Raw genomic sequence first — 16482 nt, 5'->3', positions numbered from 1 at the left:
TTCCGGGGCGGGGGGGGGGTGAATAAAGGCTTCCGCATTCGTCACTTCTCACCGGACCTTACGCTACGTCCTGCGTCATCCGCCGGAATGAACGCGCGTAGGACAGTTAGCGGAAGCTAGAGATCACAGTTTAGAAAGTTTTAAATATGGATATTTTTCTTACAAAAACGCATTGATTCGCTTCAGGAGCCGGAGCCATGTGGGACACTTTTTATTATGGATGGATGTGCTTTATTGGACTTCTTTTGGACTGTTGAAAAAAAACACCCACTCACTGCCATTATAAAGCTTGGAAGAGCCAGGATATTTTTTTATATAACTCCGATTGGATTCGTCTGAAAGAAGAAAGTCATATACACCTAGGATGGCTTGAGGGTGAATAAATTATGGGGTAATTTTCATTTTTGGGTGAACTATCCCTATTAAGGGAATTTGAGTGAGTTGCGTGAATCGATAAAATGTTTATTACAAGAAATTCAGACACAATAAAAGAGTGCATCTCCCTTTTTTTCCAGCTCTCAGAGACCAAACTCGGATGTCAGCAGACATCACAAGGACGAAAACTTTATAACAAATGCATGGCGTAGTATGGTCAGTGTATGTGTGTCATTAGCGTGTAAGTGTGTGTATCTGTATACTTTATCAAACATTTGACCTTGTCATTCTTAGACCGCAGCGTTCCATCAGATATCAGAGAATGAAGCGAGAGATTCCAGCCATCCTCAGTCATTTCTCGGCCAACAGAGAATGTCTGCTGCTCTCAGGAGGGTCCAGCTCTGCAAGGATAAACCAAGATAAAACGATGAACTTTGTTCCATATTAGGAGTCCTATACAGGGCATTGGTTAGTTAGACACAAAGTCATTGGCTCCACCTGCTGGACACTGAATGCGTTTACATGCACAATTATGCTAATAGACTGTAGTCATTATACATACACTTAGTAAAATATACAGATAAATAATGTCAGAGAATAACTTCACTCTCTAAACAAACCAAGTTTTTCCAGATTGTGTATTGTCCTCTGGTATTATTTGATCAACATAAATCATCACATTTCAATCTTCTGCAAACACACACGTGTGAGATTCCTTATTTTTGTTGTTTGTACAACAGTCTTATAGCTTTTTTTAAATTCATATATGGTGAGACTTTGTTTTATTTGAAGTGCAAAACACCCAATGATTTTTAGAGTGTTTTTGTCTTTCTTTAGCAATAGCCAATTATTACAAGCCAAAAATGGATTTGTTGTTTGGATTGTTGAATTATAATGGAAAATTTAGTTTGGTCCTCGTGAAGTGATTAATTTGTAATAAGCATTATGTGGCTCAGTCCAAAATCAAAGTTGCAAATAAATGGCAGTTCAAGTTCAAATCTGGAGAAATATTTACATCATGTGGTAAATCCTTTTCTTACATCAAGGAAGTCCCTTTGTTGCCTGTTCCCCTTGGGAAAGTTTTTTCCCCCAAAGGGATTATTAAAGGTCGTAAATATGATTCAGACTACTTGCCATGCACACTAAAGATAGGAAACACTTAACACTTGAGCTCAACATCTGACTGTTTGAACTTCAGGTGAGCAAGAGCTTCAGTAGGCCTACCCGTGAGAAAGAAACCAATTATTTAGCCATAAACACGCAAGTAAGTGATTATTGTGCACAATGTTTTTTCATTGTGACATTAAGAACAATTTCGTAACCGTATTACTATTAATGTTCTTGTTTTACTATCTTGGTTAATTTAGCCCATGCGTTTTTTTGTGTGTGTGTGTTTTTTTTTTTGTATAACTAATAAATAAATAAATACACAAGCCTACCTCTACATAGCCTATACACATAGGCTACACAAGACCGCATCAATCGATGATGCTTAAGTTGTAAAATAAAAATGTACTGACATTGTAAAAAAATAAATGCGAAAAAGCACACAACAGCAAAGCTTTTCCGTTCCCACGGCGTGATAAAGAGATGAGATGAAAGGTGCACTTGTCACTACCCCACGAAAACTCACCTGTCACTCACAGCCACTACTCGGACAGGTACAAGCTATATTCACCCCTATAATAAAACAATGATGACCAGTCATGAAAGAACCCGCTGAGAGTAGGCCTATATAATTGTCGTCGGCTCTGGCTTCATGTCCACAACGACAGCAAGGTGACCATACGGAACCTTGAACCACGAGATTTGACAAAAAAAAACAAAACTTTTTTCTGCGACTATTTCTTGAGCGACAGTGGAGGAAAAGAAATCAATTCCCGAGTATAGTTTGTAATATTCTCCAATTCTGCAAAATGACGTTTCAAATCAGCTCTTTTATTCTGTTGTCAGTGGTCACTTTGGTTGGCGCTTTTCCTCGCAGCGACTTTCACCGACACGTCGCGAAAGATTTAGAATTTTCCGGGAATGGACCAGACGAACCTATTCGGGGATCTGTCAGAGTTGTCAAACTCAGCCCTCATTTTCTGCGACGGGCCGCCGGTAGTCACGTGCAGTCCAAAAACTCACCACGTCGAGGCGCGTTTCCTGCCTTTTTGGCCCTAGGACGTCCCGGTCCGTCAGTCCTGGCCCCTAACAAACCTGCGGCCCTGCTCCCTCAGGTGAGCGCGAGCAGCACCAGTGTAGACGCCAGGAGAAAACAGGGTCTGGAGATGTGGCAGAAAGTGATGCACAAAAGCGAGCGAAGCAAAGAGGCCGTGGCGCTACGCATCAATCCCAAAGACATGACCAAACAGAGCTGTGCCGCAGTGCCCTTCGCACAGGTATGATTTTTATTTTTCAAGTCAATGTCAGACGCGTTTTATTTATAATTAATTGAAGGTTGAAGGTTCTGTGATATACACGACTTGATTATACTGTATTAGCTACACAGGTGGTCGAGATTTTCTTATATATATTTTCTTATATAGGCTATATTGTTATAACAAATTATACATTATTAATGAAGTGCTGCCCTATTTGGTATCCACTATGAAAATATAAACTTAAATTTAACTGCTGTCTTCAAAAATTTAAGTAAAATAATATAGTGTCAAACCTTTAGTGATAGCCTACGTTCATTGCAGTTGTTTGACCACATTGAAATAGCCTAAATGAAAATCGAAATAAAAAAATCAAAATAAAAAACGCGTAACAATTACAGAAGTCATCGGCGTTTAATAAATTGTCATTTAATGGATAGATAGGCCTACATCCAGTAATATTGCTAAAACATAACGATGCAAACATCGTGACCAAAGGGAAAATATAAACAAGAGAATTTAGGCTATAAACAAAAAAACACTAAACATTAGCCTATATGTTAAGAATGACAATTGAACTGATCATATTTTACAGTTTAATTGGAAACGGACTTGTCTGAAACAGCTTGCCATCGCTTAAATGGGTATTAGGCCTACATTTATTTGTTAGTGTTCGTTTAGCCTATTGTTTGTTTTTGTGCTATATTTTTTAAAGTGACTTTCTGTTCACAGCGCGTAACAGAGGGCGGCTGTGAGACGGTGACCGTTCACAATAACCTCTGCTACGGTCAGTGCAGCTCCATGTTCGTCCCCTCCAGCGGAGAGTCTCCTGGACAGCAAGGAGCCCAGTGCACGCGATGCGGGCCCTCTAAATCGCGCTCCGTGCTTGTGCCCCTGCGCTGCGGGACAGAGGTGCGCGAGAAGCGCGTCGTGGTCGTTGAGGAGTGCAAATGCGAAACTAGTAGTGAAGAGGTCAAAGTTCAGAACACGGAAATGTTTCATTTATAACAGGCATTTTAAAGTTTTTATTTTAAGCGTTCTAATATTTAAGTGCACTAACGGTGTGTGTATTTGAGGATTACGAAGCCACATACATGTGGAAGATTTGTGTTGCGTGTCTGATGAGTGACCGAAATAGATTCGGTTCAGAATGTAAAATAGTTCTGTGAACTGCCGTCTGATATTCAGCGGTATCTGCGTGTTAATTGTAATGACGATGCAGCACTTGAGTCTACATTTTTGAAGAATCCAGGAGTTTTATGGTTACGTGTCATTTCATAGCTTCACCGATAACTGTCGCTGTTGCATGAAAATGATTTCAGCATTTTTTAAACTTTAGTTTACTCTGTTGTTTACATAAAGAATAATGTGAATTGAGGTAAATTGAACCACATTGCAATGGCTGTCAAAAGTGGCCCGGTTTCTTGACTACACAACATTAATCTTGCGGATAAAAGTATATTTGTTGTATTTTGTTGAGATGTGGGCCTATTTGAGTCTGGTGGCATTATCAGAGAATTTAGTTCTTAAATTTTCGAAGAAAAAATATAATTCGTTAAACTGTACAAAGCAACAAATAGGCCTACCACACAAAGTGGAGACGTAGCTATAAAATGAAAAAGGTGCTAAATCAATAAAACATCTTGAAAAAAAAAACATACGCTTGGATGTGTTTGTTTAAATGCCTCCTAATTCATTTTTATTCATATACAACAGCAAACTGCAACCACAAACTACAGAATATGTATGTAGGCTATGTATGTATTCTGTTCTTTGTATTTTATGTATTGTCTGCTATTATATAAGAACTTATTATTGGAAATTCATTAACCAATGGGTTCTATATAGGCTATCTAATCTGGGCTATAGCCTAGAAAATATGGATTGATCGTCATTCAGCTTAGTTAAACAATATAAGCATGAACCTGATTTGCTGCTTTAATGAGACTATCGTTTAACATCAAAATGCACTTTAAGTGTTGTTACTCTGTTGCTGCCTAATCGCTCTTTTCAATACTGTGGGAATCACCGTCTCCCTATAGGACAGCTGCACTTCAGCCCTGAGCGTGTCAGAGGAAAATAGAAGTTTTATTCTTCGATTTTCTGGCACCTGGCTGGGAAAAAAGGTCGAGTTTACTCATCCCATATGAAAAATCGCCCGAGGGAGAACAAGGGGGTGCTTTAACATGGCCTTGGCAGTCAGTCAAAATCGCTTTTTACTGCAATTTGCATTGCGCGCGGGACGAGCCCCCCTCCACTGACTCCTCGCTTTTGTTGTGGATTTTACGAGCAGTTCTGGTCTGTGCAGTGGTTAATGAGGTCAATTTAAGTAAATTAATCATTTATCTAATCCAAAGTGGTTCCTCGTGCAACACATGTGGAGCTTTTTACATAAGTAGCGAAAACGCTTTAGAGGGCGCTGTTGCCATGGCAGCGCTGAACGAGGCGGAGGCGTTTTCCTGATTTGGGTTCGCACGCGCGCCAAGAACCAGAGCATCGGGAAATCTAAGCACCGTCGGTAAACTCGTTAAAGGTAGAAATGACAACAACGCGAACCCCCGAGCTGCCTAGTATTTGTGCAAGGTTGAGCGAGCAAAGAACTGCGGGAAAATACGCAAGAGAAACGCGCCATCAAAGCTGCATTAGAGGAAAGTAGTGTGTGGTTAGTTCGATCGCTTGATCGCCTGGTTGATATTGCAACCAGGGGTGGCATATTGGGGTGATAGGCAACTAGGGAAAATTTGGTTAAAGCATTACAGCGAAACAAGCTTTTTAGATTCGAAGCTGATATTAATAGAGCACGAACAGCAGTAGCCCACAACTTGTCACTAAGCCCATTTTATTGTGTTCGTTAAGCCTGGTTTAATATGCAGTCGCCCCACACATGCCCAGCACTGCATATCTCCTGAGAGTGGACCAGTTGGACTTTTGCATATTGAACCTTTTTAATAACGTGGCACTGATTGAGGCCTTTGAAATGCGGACATGGGTCTGAAGCCGGTCCATGGGTGGATTGGTTGGACCTGACAGCTCTAAGCATGGTGAGAGGGGCCACGTTCCTGCATGCCTCAGGGTCTTTAGTGTGAAATGCCAGGGTAAACTTAGAGATGGTACGGTTGCAATGACATGGATGTGGCATGGATGCCTAGGAGCAGCTGGGCAAGGTTGGCACATGATTGCCATTGGGAGTTTGTGCCGCAGGGCACCACCAGCTTCCAGTGCTTCAGTTGAATCCTACAGTTCTTCATTACAATTGTACACTGAGTTGCCTTCAATTCACGTCCAACCTGCCATATACAAAACCCAAAGCAGCTGTATATAAGAGCACACAGGGCCAGGGGTTTTATAGATCACATTAATTTGCAGTGTATATGGTAGCAAGTTAGCTAACTGTATCTAGCCGTGAAGATTGTGCATAGAAAAACTCTGGCTTTAGAAAAAATTGAAGGAATAGTTCATTTAAATGAGAATGGTATTATTTATTTACCCCCATGTTCCATTCCCAAGTGTGTTTTTTTACTGCAATGGAACACAACAGGAAAAATGGACAAGCTTCTGTTTTTCATGCATCGGTCAAGCGCCAAAAAATACAAAACACAAAAAAGTATCATAAAGGTAGACAATGTGACTTGCGCTATATTATGTTTTCTGAAGCCAATATGCAGAATCTCAAGACTGCAAGACAAAGCCAGTTTTTATGTGGCACATTTCATACCCAATTTTAATTCAAGAACATATAGGCATAATAAAGTTAAAAAAAGCATTTTAAAATAGATTCAAATGAATACATTTAAATAAAAGGCCATAATTGCAGTTTATGTTCATTCACTGGATACTGTTACTGTAAAAGCCACACTTTAATTCTCATTCACTCTCATTTACATGCACAAATGCATGCGATTTTCGGTCTCGGTCTTTGACCTGTGGAATGTGCAAACATATTAATTAGACATTATAGACTAAAGCCTGTGAGATGCAGGTGATGTCACATAACAACTCTAATTGCATTAATTAGGGTAATTAAGGCTAGACATTTGGCGAAAGCATCTTGTGCAGCCCTGCCTGATGTCATATTTTCCTGTCGTCTGCCTCACCGTGCCATGTTTCCGAGCTCAGCGTCCATGTGTGCCGGTGTCTGCTGGCATCAGGATTACTGTGTTCATTTACCCTGAGAGATCAGGAGACATACGCTCTGTTACGGCACCTAGTGAGCTGCCTTTGTAGCCCATGTTTTAAGGCATCATATGTGCGTTTCCAACATGAAGGCTGTTCCAAAAGGTAGGCAGTGTAATTCTGCCGCCTTATATGTATTCTTCAAAGGGCAGTTCTACAATGCATTTTGATGAACACAGAGAGAAAAATAATGCATGGCAGACAAGAACAAAGTATTGATGAAAAAAATGTTTTAATATATGACTATTTTATCAAATATTTTAGTGAATATTTATGCTTAATAGAGTATTGCACATGCAAAAATCCATTATGATCAAATGTATACACTCTTAAAAATAAAGGTTATTTTTTGGCATCTATATGGTTCCTTGAAGAACTTTTATCATCAATGGAATGTTTCCATTCCACGAAAGTTTCTTATAATAATAAAAGGTTCTTCAGATTATTAAAATGTTCTTGAGAAAGGTTTATTGCTGAAAGGTTCTTTGGTGAAACAAAAATGGTTCTTCCGTGGCATTGCTATGAAAATCCTGTTTTGGAACCTTTATTCTTCAGAGTGTGGGCAGTAAACAGCAAGGCAGCTCACAATGATTTGGAACAGATCCATATAAATGGACCGTAAAACATTAGATTCTAGTGTCTAAAATATAGAGAAAGAAGATACAAAGTGGAGAAACGATGAATTTCTTCCACAAATGTATGCCAGGTTTTAATGGCGAGAAGCTCATTCTTTGTCTCCCTCAGCTTTCAACACATTTGAAATGTTTGCTTTTGAGTGCACAAGGGGAAAGAGGAAGAGGAAATGGAATTCTCTTTAAGAATTCATCACTCTCAGAGATGCAGGAAGTGCCCGCGGGAGCCATTTTGTATCTCAAATTGTGCTGAGCGGAGTGCAGCGAAGAGAGAAAATCTGGGCACAGATGAGTGTGCATTCTGAATGTCTCTCAGACTCCAGAGAGTCTCTAATTGATTTGGGACTTTGATTCTTCGCTCATTTCGAGATCACAATGCTCAGAGAGTGGTAGTGAGCGACACAGCCGTGAACTTTTAAATGTCTTGTGTTAAACATGGCACAGATGGCATGCAAAACTTTTTTTAAAAGAGCGGTGAGAATGTGGCAGTGGTTGGAATAGCGTACTAACATGCAAGTCTTACTGTGTTTGCAGTATATAGTACGTACGCTCTTAAAAATAAAGGTTCTTTATTTTTTCGCATCGATGGTTCCATGAGGAATCTTTAATGTCCAGGGAACCTTTCAATTCCGTAAAAGGTTCTTTATAATGGACTAAGAAAAATATTGAACTATTCATTGAACGGTTCTTTGGGAACCCAAAATGGTTATTTGACATCGCTGTGAAAACGCCCTTTTGGAACCTTTATTTTTGAGTGAATATGTACACAGTATGCTAACTTTTGGGAATGCATCCACTCCCTTAACCTTCAATTTCCAATGTTATCAGTGTAGTAAACAGAATACAGTATATACTATGCAATATTCACTAAGTATAGTAACCAAGCTAACTTTCTTCTAGTAACATTAATGGAACATTCGTTCAAAACATTAGCACAACATGTTGTTTATACAGGTACATCATTCAGGTTTTTTTTTTTGGATGTTTGTCTGACTTTTTTATGTGGTTACTTTTTACTAATACTAGTCATAACATTATCTGTGCAAAATAAACATTTCCTTCATGTTTTCTGTAACGTTCGCAAGACATTTTTAAAACAACTGGATGTTTTGAGCATTCAGAGAACATTCAGACATAACATTTTCTTAACTTAATGGGAACTTTAGTAAAACATTCTTAGAACATATTTTTTGTTATTGGAGAAGCTAGTATTCCATTTCGAACAGCGAACACAATCTGTGACTTAAAATCAATAGAAAAGTCATTTTGAGTGATGGAAGTGAAGGACTGGATGTGAATTTGCTACCAGATTGAAAGAAAATAAAAGGTCTAAATGTTTGAAATGAAATGTTTGAGAGATTCTGGCCTGCTTTATTGCTGGATTTCATCCGCCTGCTGTGCCTAACTCTGCTGGCCAGGCTGAAGCAATCGCTCCACCAGCCTTGCACTGTCTGCATGAAGATAAATGAGACAATTAGAGCTTCTCGGTTATCAATTAAACATCCAGGACGGCTGTATTACATCAAACACTGCAATTGTGATTCACTGTGAATCCAGATTCTTTTGTTCAGACTCCCATTGGGCACCAATCTAAACCGAGAATGCCAGTTTTAGGTAAATTGTTTTTTTGGACATTGTTATTTGATTTTCATGGCCAATTTCAAATGTTTTGAGATTTTTTTTGTGCCTTGTTTTGGTTTTGCTACTGTGATTGCCTAGAATTCAAGCTCCCACACACACACACATGCACACAGAAAGCATATATACGGAAATGGGAGAGGGATCTCGGGCTACAATTTAGGGGATGCAGGTGGCGCTAAGCCGGTATGGGCTCTGCCCGCTGTCTCTGCACGATGCCAACATGCTGCACGCATACACACACACATACACAGATGATGCCAATGCCATCTGTCATTGGTGAGAACATCTGCAGCTCAAGGTGCCCTTGTCACCCATAGTTAAAGTAACGAGAGGGAGGGAGAAAATACAACTACAGATCTTATTAGGATCAAGCAAAATGCAACTCAGCTGATATACATTTTCATGTTTATGAAACTAAATCTAGTCATTATTTTTTATTTTTTTTTAGATATTTTTAGCTTCCACTGATATGTTTATTGAATATTTGTTGCTAAGATAAATATTACACAAATCAAGATTTCAATTTGCATTCGCCAATGTCCCTATTTTACTATCAGACTTAAAGACAGAAATAGTAGGCCTACACTCTAAAAAATGCTGGGTTAAATACTTACCCAGCACTGGGTTGTATTTAACCCAGCATTTTTTAGAGTGTATATGAAATAAAACTAATATTCAGTTTCATCTTCTTCTTTTTTTTTAAATAAACCAATGAAGGTTTATCATCAACATTTAAGTTTATTAACGTTTATTATGTATTACCTTTCCCAGATACACTGTGGTAAGTCTATAATAATGATTTCTGATTTAGAGCTGTCGGGATGGATTTCAAGTCAAGTCAAGTCAAGTCAAGTCAAGTCTGCTTGGGTGGGTGGGATCACCTGCAATGCAGAGGGCTTTGCGGGTGAGACGGGTGTTGTAAATGTCCTGGAGGGAGTGGAGAGAGGCACCAACGATCTTCTCAGCTGCTCTCACTATGCGCTGAAGTGTCTTGCGGCAGGATGCGTTGCAGGCACCATACCACACAGTGATGCAGCTCGTCAGAATGCTCTCGATGGTGCCTCTGTAGAAGGTGTACATGATGGGGGCCGGGGCTCTGGCTCTTCTTAGTTTGCGGAGGAAGTAGAGACGCTGCTGTGCTTTCTTGGCCAGTGCTGTGGTGTTGTCAGTCCAGGAGAGATCCTCTGTGATGTGCACACCCGCGAAACTGCTACGTCATGTTAAAAAGAAAAGGGTTCTATAACGCGTGTGTGGTGTGGAGGAAGGTTCAGTAGCATATTTTTAGGACATCTGTCTTTTTATTATTATTATTATTATTCAGGATGTTGATCACTTGTACACCGGTACGCTTCAAACCGTCAAATGAATTAACTAAGCCCATAATGTTCATGTTAACCTGCACTTTTACGTTTTAACCGCCAGGCTATACATTATACATAGTGTAGCTTTAAGCAATTAATGTCTTTAAATTACATTAAAAATAGAATAATTAAGATAAATAAATTAAATTTTAATAAATTATTATTTAAAAAAAATATATATAACTCACTTCTGGGGACAATTTATCTAATCAAAACAATAACTAAAATCATATGCACGCTTCCTTTTAGACATACTTTGTCAATGCATTCTTTTTGAAGGTTTTTAGATTTTTTTGTTTCTGTTCCTGTTTCCTTTAGAAACACAGATGGTTTCTTTTTCATCTCACACACTGCCTCCCACCATCCGACAGGTGCAGAATAAACACTTACACACACACACACACACACACTATCAATGACATACATCTCTTGAGAATGACAGTAGTCCGGGGCATTAAGAGTCTGCCAGGCTGAGTTTGGCTCTGTAGGGTTATTCTTTTGATAGAAACACCTGCAAGATGGCTGAGTTTCTGTCTTTAACGCCTCTCCTGTCTTTGGCACAGACTCTATAACACGTTGGAGACAAGAAAAACAGAGGAGAGGGGGCTTTTATTCTGCTTAAGGTCAAGTGATCAGTAGGACTGTGTATGTGATGTGTGATGGGGGTTTTAGGCCTGAATACATCCGCTCTCATATACGCACATCCAGATTAAGTGTTTATATGTTTTTGCACGTGGATCGGCTGTGTACATATGAAGAGTGTGTGAAGCAGATGGCATGGCTGGGTAACTATGCCAGTCTCTCAAATATATTCAGTGTTGTGCTCCATCTGTGACCCTGCATGCCAAGACCTGGCCTGACCCTAAATCTATCTATCGAGGTGTATATAAATGGCAATTTTATGTCCCAGGTTTTAATGATATTTTTCCTTTCTTTCTTTCTTTCTTTTTCTTTCTTTCTTTCTTTCTTTCTTTCTTTCCTTTAACACATTAAAAGTGTCTTGAACACTTTTTACCATTTCTTCATAATAGTTTTTCTAATTTTTAAATACCTTTAATCAAAGTTGTTATTATTTTGTTGTTGTCCTAGTCCCACATTTTCAGTCATAAATTATGAAAATCTGAAAATCTATTATAAAAGAAATTACAAAACTATCATGCGTTTAATAAAGAGTAAAATAAAAACAAACCATTTTGATATTTATTATTTGTGTTTTTAAAATGATTTTCTTATATTTTCAAATTACTGTCCATGATCTGTGTCCACAAGGAATAATTTTCCCTAATTACGTTGAATTATAATTTTTTCTGTTGTTGGTGTACCTGGTTATCAAGAGAAAAAAGACTGAAAAAGAATTGAAGGATATGTGTGGGAAAAAAAAGACAAATTAAGGTAAATATCACTTGTGAACAAAATATTTTTGTTTTTCCAATCAAACTGTAATTTTGCTAAATGCAAATAGTGTGAAAATATTATTTAAATTGTGTGTATTTAGGATAGCCTACATGAAATAACTGAGCTATGAGAACAAGTCATTTCAATTACAGAATTCTATTAAACAATTAATTCACAATTTGACATCTAAGTGGACTTCACAAAATTACAAAAATGACTGTTGTTCAATGTTATTGAAATTAAAGTGAGAGTGTGAAAAGAGTTTAAGAGGTTTTTTTCTTCTTTTTTACTTAGCTAAATCCACAGAACATAAGTGGTCCATAAAAACGGCCTGTTTTATATGGGTTTATACAAGGTAGCCCATATAATGCCATTTATATAGCATCTTACGCGATGTAAATTTTCCCCGGTTTAAAGTGTTTTGGACTGTAATCCTGAAAAGAGTCACGTGACTGCATTTGCAGCATCTCTCCCGGCCGGAAACATGCAGAGGACCGGCGGTAAATCTTGAAAGTACTAGTCAAAGCGCGGGTTGGAGAGCTCAGTTTTCTCCATCGTCTTCCCTACAGTGAGTCTAAAGGCCTGCCTGAGACGTGCAGAGTTCGGGCTCATGTCAGCCCTTTGTTGTTCACAGGTGATATTAACCAGTATCGCTTAATTTCTGCTGTTGTTGAGAAAGCTAAACTGCCAAATAAACCGCTAGTTTCAGTCAGACACCCTGGCGACATCAAAACTTAGTGTAGCCTGTCTGGAATAAGTTAATTAATTATATCTCTATCCTTCATTTAATTGACGCTTTGTACAAAACTAATAGAACTTATATTTACATTTACATTTAGTAATTTAGCAGATGCTTTTATCCAAAGCGACTTACAAATGAGGACAATGGAAGCAATCAAAATCAACAAAAGAGCAATGATATACAAGAGCTATAACAAGTCTCAGTTAGCTTAATGCAGTACACGTAGCAAGGTTTTTTTTTTTAAATAATATAATAAATAAAAATAAAACAGATAGAATAGAAAAAGAATAGAGCAAGCTAGTGTTAGAGGTCTTTTTTGCTTTTGTTAATTGTATAATAAATGAAAAGAAAACGGATAGAATACAAAAAGATTAGAAAGCAAGTGTTAGTTTTTTTAAAAGAAAACGAGCAGCAAATGAATAGAGTTCAAGTCTAAAAGGGACAAGTGTTTTAAATCCATAGGTAGATAAACACAGTGAAAGAAATTAGTTTTTCTATTTGATAATGCATTGTATTTATTCATTGTAGCATTATAGTATAATTATTATTTATAATCATGGACCGTCTTAATTATTTAGATTTTAAATAAACATTAAGACTGAAATAAACCTCTCTAGAACAAAAATGGTACAACAGAAGTTATACACTTTTATTTATGAATATATGTCCGTTAAATTATGTATTAAATCCATGAATCCACTAGAGAGCGCCAAATACTATTTTGAAAAGAAAGGAATTGTCACAGATAAGGACAAACAAGCAGAAAGATCAGCCCGTCTCCATTTACGATTTATGACACTCTGACAAGAGTGCATAGGCTATTTTGTGTGAAAATGTATGATTATACTTGTGAGGGACAGTTCAAAAAACTATTTGAGGCTCTCATAAATCTGTCAAACCATGTTTTGCTTTAAATCTACTGATGCCAGCAGTTTGTTTGAGGGTTAGCCTAGGCTTTAGCATAATGTAATTACCATCAAATCTATACAAAATTTGCATCTATGAGATGTCATAACTAATGAAACATCCCAGGGATCAACGCTAAGGATTTTTTCTACTGGCCCAGTTGGGCCAGTGGTTCAAATTTTTACTTGCCCTGCCAACATTTTCACTGCCCTGCCACAAAAAATAAAATAGTTGCTGTTATCATTGTTTTTGGTCTGTTATCTTGTATTCTAATAAATAAGCTTATATGACACCAATATTTTAGATACCAATTCAATTTTGTAATTCTCTATTTCAATTTCGATACCACAACAAAAATCACTAGCCAAAAATAAAAATAAAGTTTAAACATTAAAGACAAGTGACAGCCAGTAAATAAGAACAAATGAACAAATTACAAGTAATAGCACAATTAAATATAGGCCTATAGCACAAAACAAAGAAATGAACTGATGCTTTAGGTTTTTATGTTTGTAGATGTTCAGGTACAGAAATTGAAAAATCACATATAAAATAACATTTGCATATTCTTCACTCTGTGTTGCACCTTGATTTTTCATAGCCATTTGAAATTAAGAGGCAACCACTGCATTTTAATCATGAATTGAAAAAAAAAAGTGCAATGTTTGATTTATATTAGACTGTATAATTTCAAAATCTGAAGCAAAAACAGAATAACCTGACTTTAGCTTTGTGAAATTATGCTACATAAAACAGCAGACGAGCTGAATGAGATGCAGATTCACTCTCTGCCAGCAGGCGGCGCTTATGGAGCAGCGATACAGCGTTTCCTTGGTTACAGCTGTAAACACAGCAGAAGCTACAAAGTTACTTGCCAGGGCTGGTGTTTTGATATACTTTTGTATTTGCCCGTTCAGGTGGCTCACGCGGCCTGTCTTCACACAGAACACAGCGCGCGAGTACTGAATGTAGTTGTTTTTAGTGCCCAAATGCTTTTTAATCGCTTGAATTTTTAAATTAACAAGTCTTAAAAACACATGCAAATGATAAGTCGTGACAACGCTGCAGTGGCCCGATCAGGCAAGTGTTAAATCCGTCTACTGTCCCGAACGTCTTTCACGCTGGCCCCGGGCCATCGAGCAGTCCTTATTGTCGAGCCCTGCATCCATGTGAATGATTAACCCTCCTGTTTTGTTTAAAGTTTAAATTTATAATATTTTAAGAAACCTCCTTAAAGAAAAATCAATTTAAACTTTATTTTCCATTTAAATCTTTTACTATGTTCCTCTGATGTAAAGACACAGCAGACAGAAATTATTAGAGATTTAACCCTTTTTTGTATAATAAAATATATGCAGAATTGTATCTGTTTGCAGTCAGTTTGACCTATATGGTTAAAAAAAATGCAATAAAATAGTACAACATTTGATAAATTTAAGAAGATATTTGGGAATTCTACTCAAGTCTTTATTTGTTTGAGCTGAAATGGCTGTTAAGACTCTCAGACAATAGACAGTATACAGTAGTCAACATTTGAAGTGGATCAAAAAAAAAGTTAATCAAAGTTGTCCTAAGACAAGAATGCATTTTGGTTTTAGTTTTAGGACAACTTTGATAAAAGGTTTTGATCCACTTCAAATGTTGACTAGTGTATACATATGTTTTAGGCGAAAAGGTTTAGAAGAAATCTTGATAAGACCCTGTAAAAGTTGAATAAGCATACATTTTAATGCTTTTTGACGTTTTAAGGTGCTGTTGTTTGTATGGTAGCTAATATAATGCGGCCTAGTATTTTCAACATTCTGGGCATCTAGAGTGCCTGAGACTTAAAGGAATCTGGCATCGGTTTTTACACACACACACACACACACACACACACACACACACACACAAACAGATAACTCCGTTTTTTAAAAAAAATCAAAAATCATGTTTTTTCATTCCGCATTCCAATTAATCTCAGTTGGGTTATTTTGATTAGGTTAAAAATAACTAAAAAAATACAGCTAACTAACACAATAAAAGCACGATAACATAATAAAAAACATGATTTGAAAATGTAAAAAAATATTGCAAACACTCTTCGTGCGTGTGTGTGTGTGTGTGTGTGTGTGTGACAACCAGTCATAAGGGTCAATTTTTTATTTTTTTTAATTGAGATTTATACATCATCTGAAAGCTGGAAAATCTGAAATCTGAGGGTGCAAAAAAATTCTAAATATTGAGAAAATCGCCTTTAAAGGTGTCCAACTGAAGTTGCATTTGATATTACTAATCAAAAATTAAGTTTTGATATATTTATGGTAGGAAATTTACAAAATATATTCATGGAACATGATCTTTAATTAATGTCCTAATGATTTTTGGAATTAAAAATGATAATTTTGACCCATACAATATATTATTGGCTATTGCTACAAATATACCCGTGCTACTTATAGCTAGTGGAACTTATAATTATTTAAAAAAATATTGACAAAAATTAAATACCATCATCCCTATCAGATGTTAATGCTGAAAATATCACGGGCAAAGTCAAGGGAAGATTTCAAAACTCTAGTACACATTTTAATGAAGACAAGAAATACAGAAACACCTGGCTGAAATAATCTACAAAATGCTCTGAAGGACAAGAAGTGACAAAGAGAAACTCTTTTTAGTACAGTTGTAATCTTTATTGCTACATGCAATCCTGAATCACTTAAAATCATACTTTACTGGTGAGGAGTCAGGGGAAGTGCGTTAAAATACCCATGCAAAGACACTCGTTTTTAACCAGAGAAGAGTAAGTCGAGGCTACGTGACACCAGAAAACTGTAATAGAGTTGACCCTGTGGCTGATAGGCATGGGTATCTGATCATTCACGCCCCTTATTCTAATAAATAAGCTTATA

At 37.3% G+C, this 16482-nt stretch overlaps 1 protein-coding gene and 1 long non-coding RNA gene across 2 annotated transcripts in view; both read left to right on the top strand.

Moving 5' to 3' along the window:
* The window catches only part of LOC107684319 (uncharacterized), a 2989-nt gene extending 1916 nt beyond the window's left edge, over positions 1-1073 (top strand). The window contains exons 3-4 of the long non-coding RNA XR_001633840.1: positions 516-591; positions 670-1073. This is a non-coding gene — a long non-coding RNA (uncharacterized LOC107684319). The remainder of the gene's footprint in view (positions 1-515; positions 592-669) is intronic.
* A 1218-nt stretch (positions 1074-2291) lies between these two features.
* LOC107684318 (DAN domain family member 5-like) lies at positions 2292-3746 on the top strand. The gene is made up of 2 exons (XM_016480551.1): positions 2292-2759; positions 3471-3746. Exons 1-2 carry the CDS (start codon positions 2292-2294, stop codon positions 3744-3746), a joined length of 744 nt encoding a protein of 247 aa, XP_016336037.1.
* Positions 3747-16482: the final 12736 nt, after the last annotated feature.

Source organism: Sinocyclocheilus anshuiensis, unplaced genomic scaffold (genome assembly GCF_001515605.1).
Source record: "Sinocyclocheilus anshuiensis isolate Anshui unplaced genomic scaffold, SAMN03320099.WGS_v1.1 scaffold1371, whole genome shotgun sequence".
NCBI classification, from domain to species: domain Eukaryota; kingdom Metazoa; phylum Chordata; class Actinopteri; order Cypriniformes; family Cyprinidae; genus Sinocyclocheilus; species Sinocyclocheilus anshuiensis.
The sequence above is the reverse complement of the archived record's forward strand: the minus strand, read 5'-3'. Positions and strand labels throughout refer to the sequence as shown.

What these genes read in the sequence shown, in the direction of transcription:
- LOC107684318 (XM_016480551.1), top strand. Translation starts at nt 2,292, where the DNA reads ATGACGTTTCAAATCAGCTCTTTTATTCTGTTGTCAGTGGTCACTTTG. An exon ending in CCGCAGTGCCCTTCGCACAG is followed by an intron (nt 2,760 to 3,470) that starts GTATGATTTTTA and finishes TTCTGTTCACAG; the next exon opens with CGCGTAACAGAGGGCGGCTG.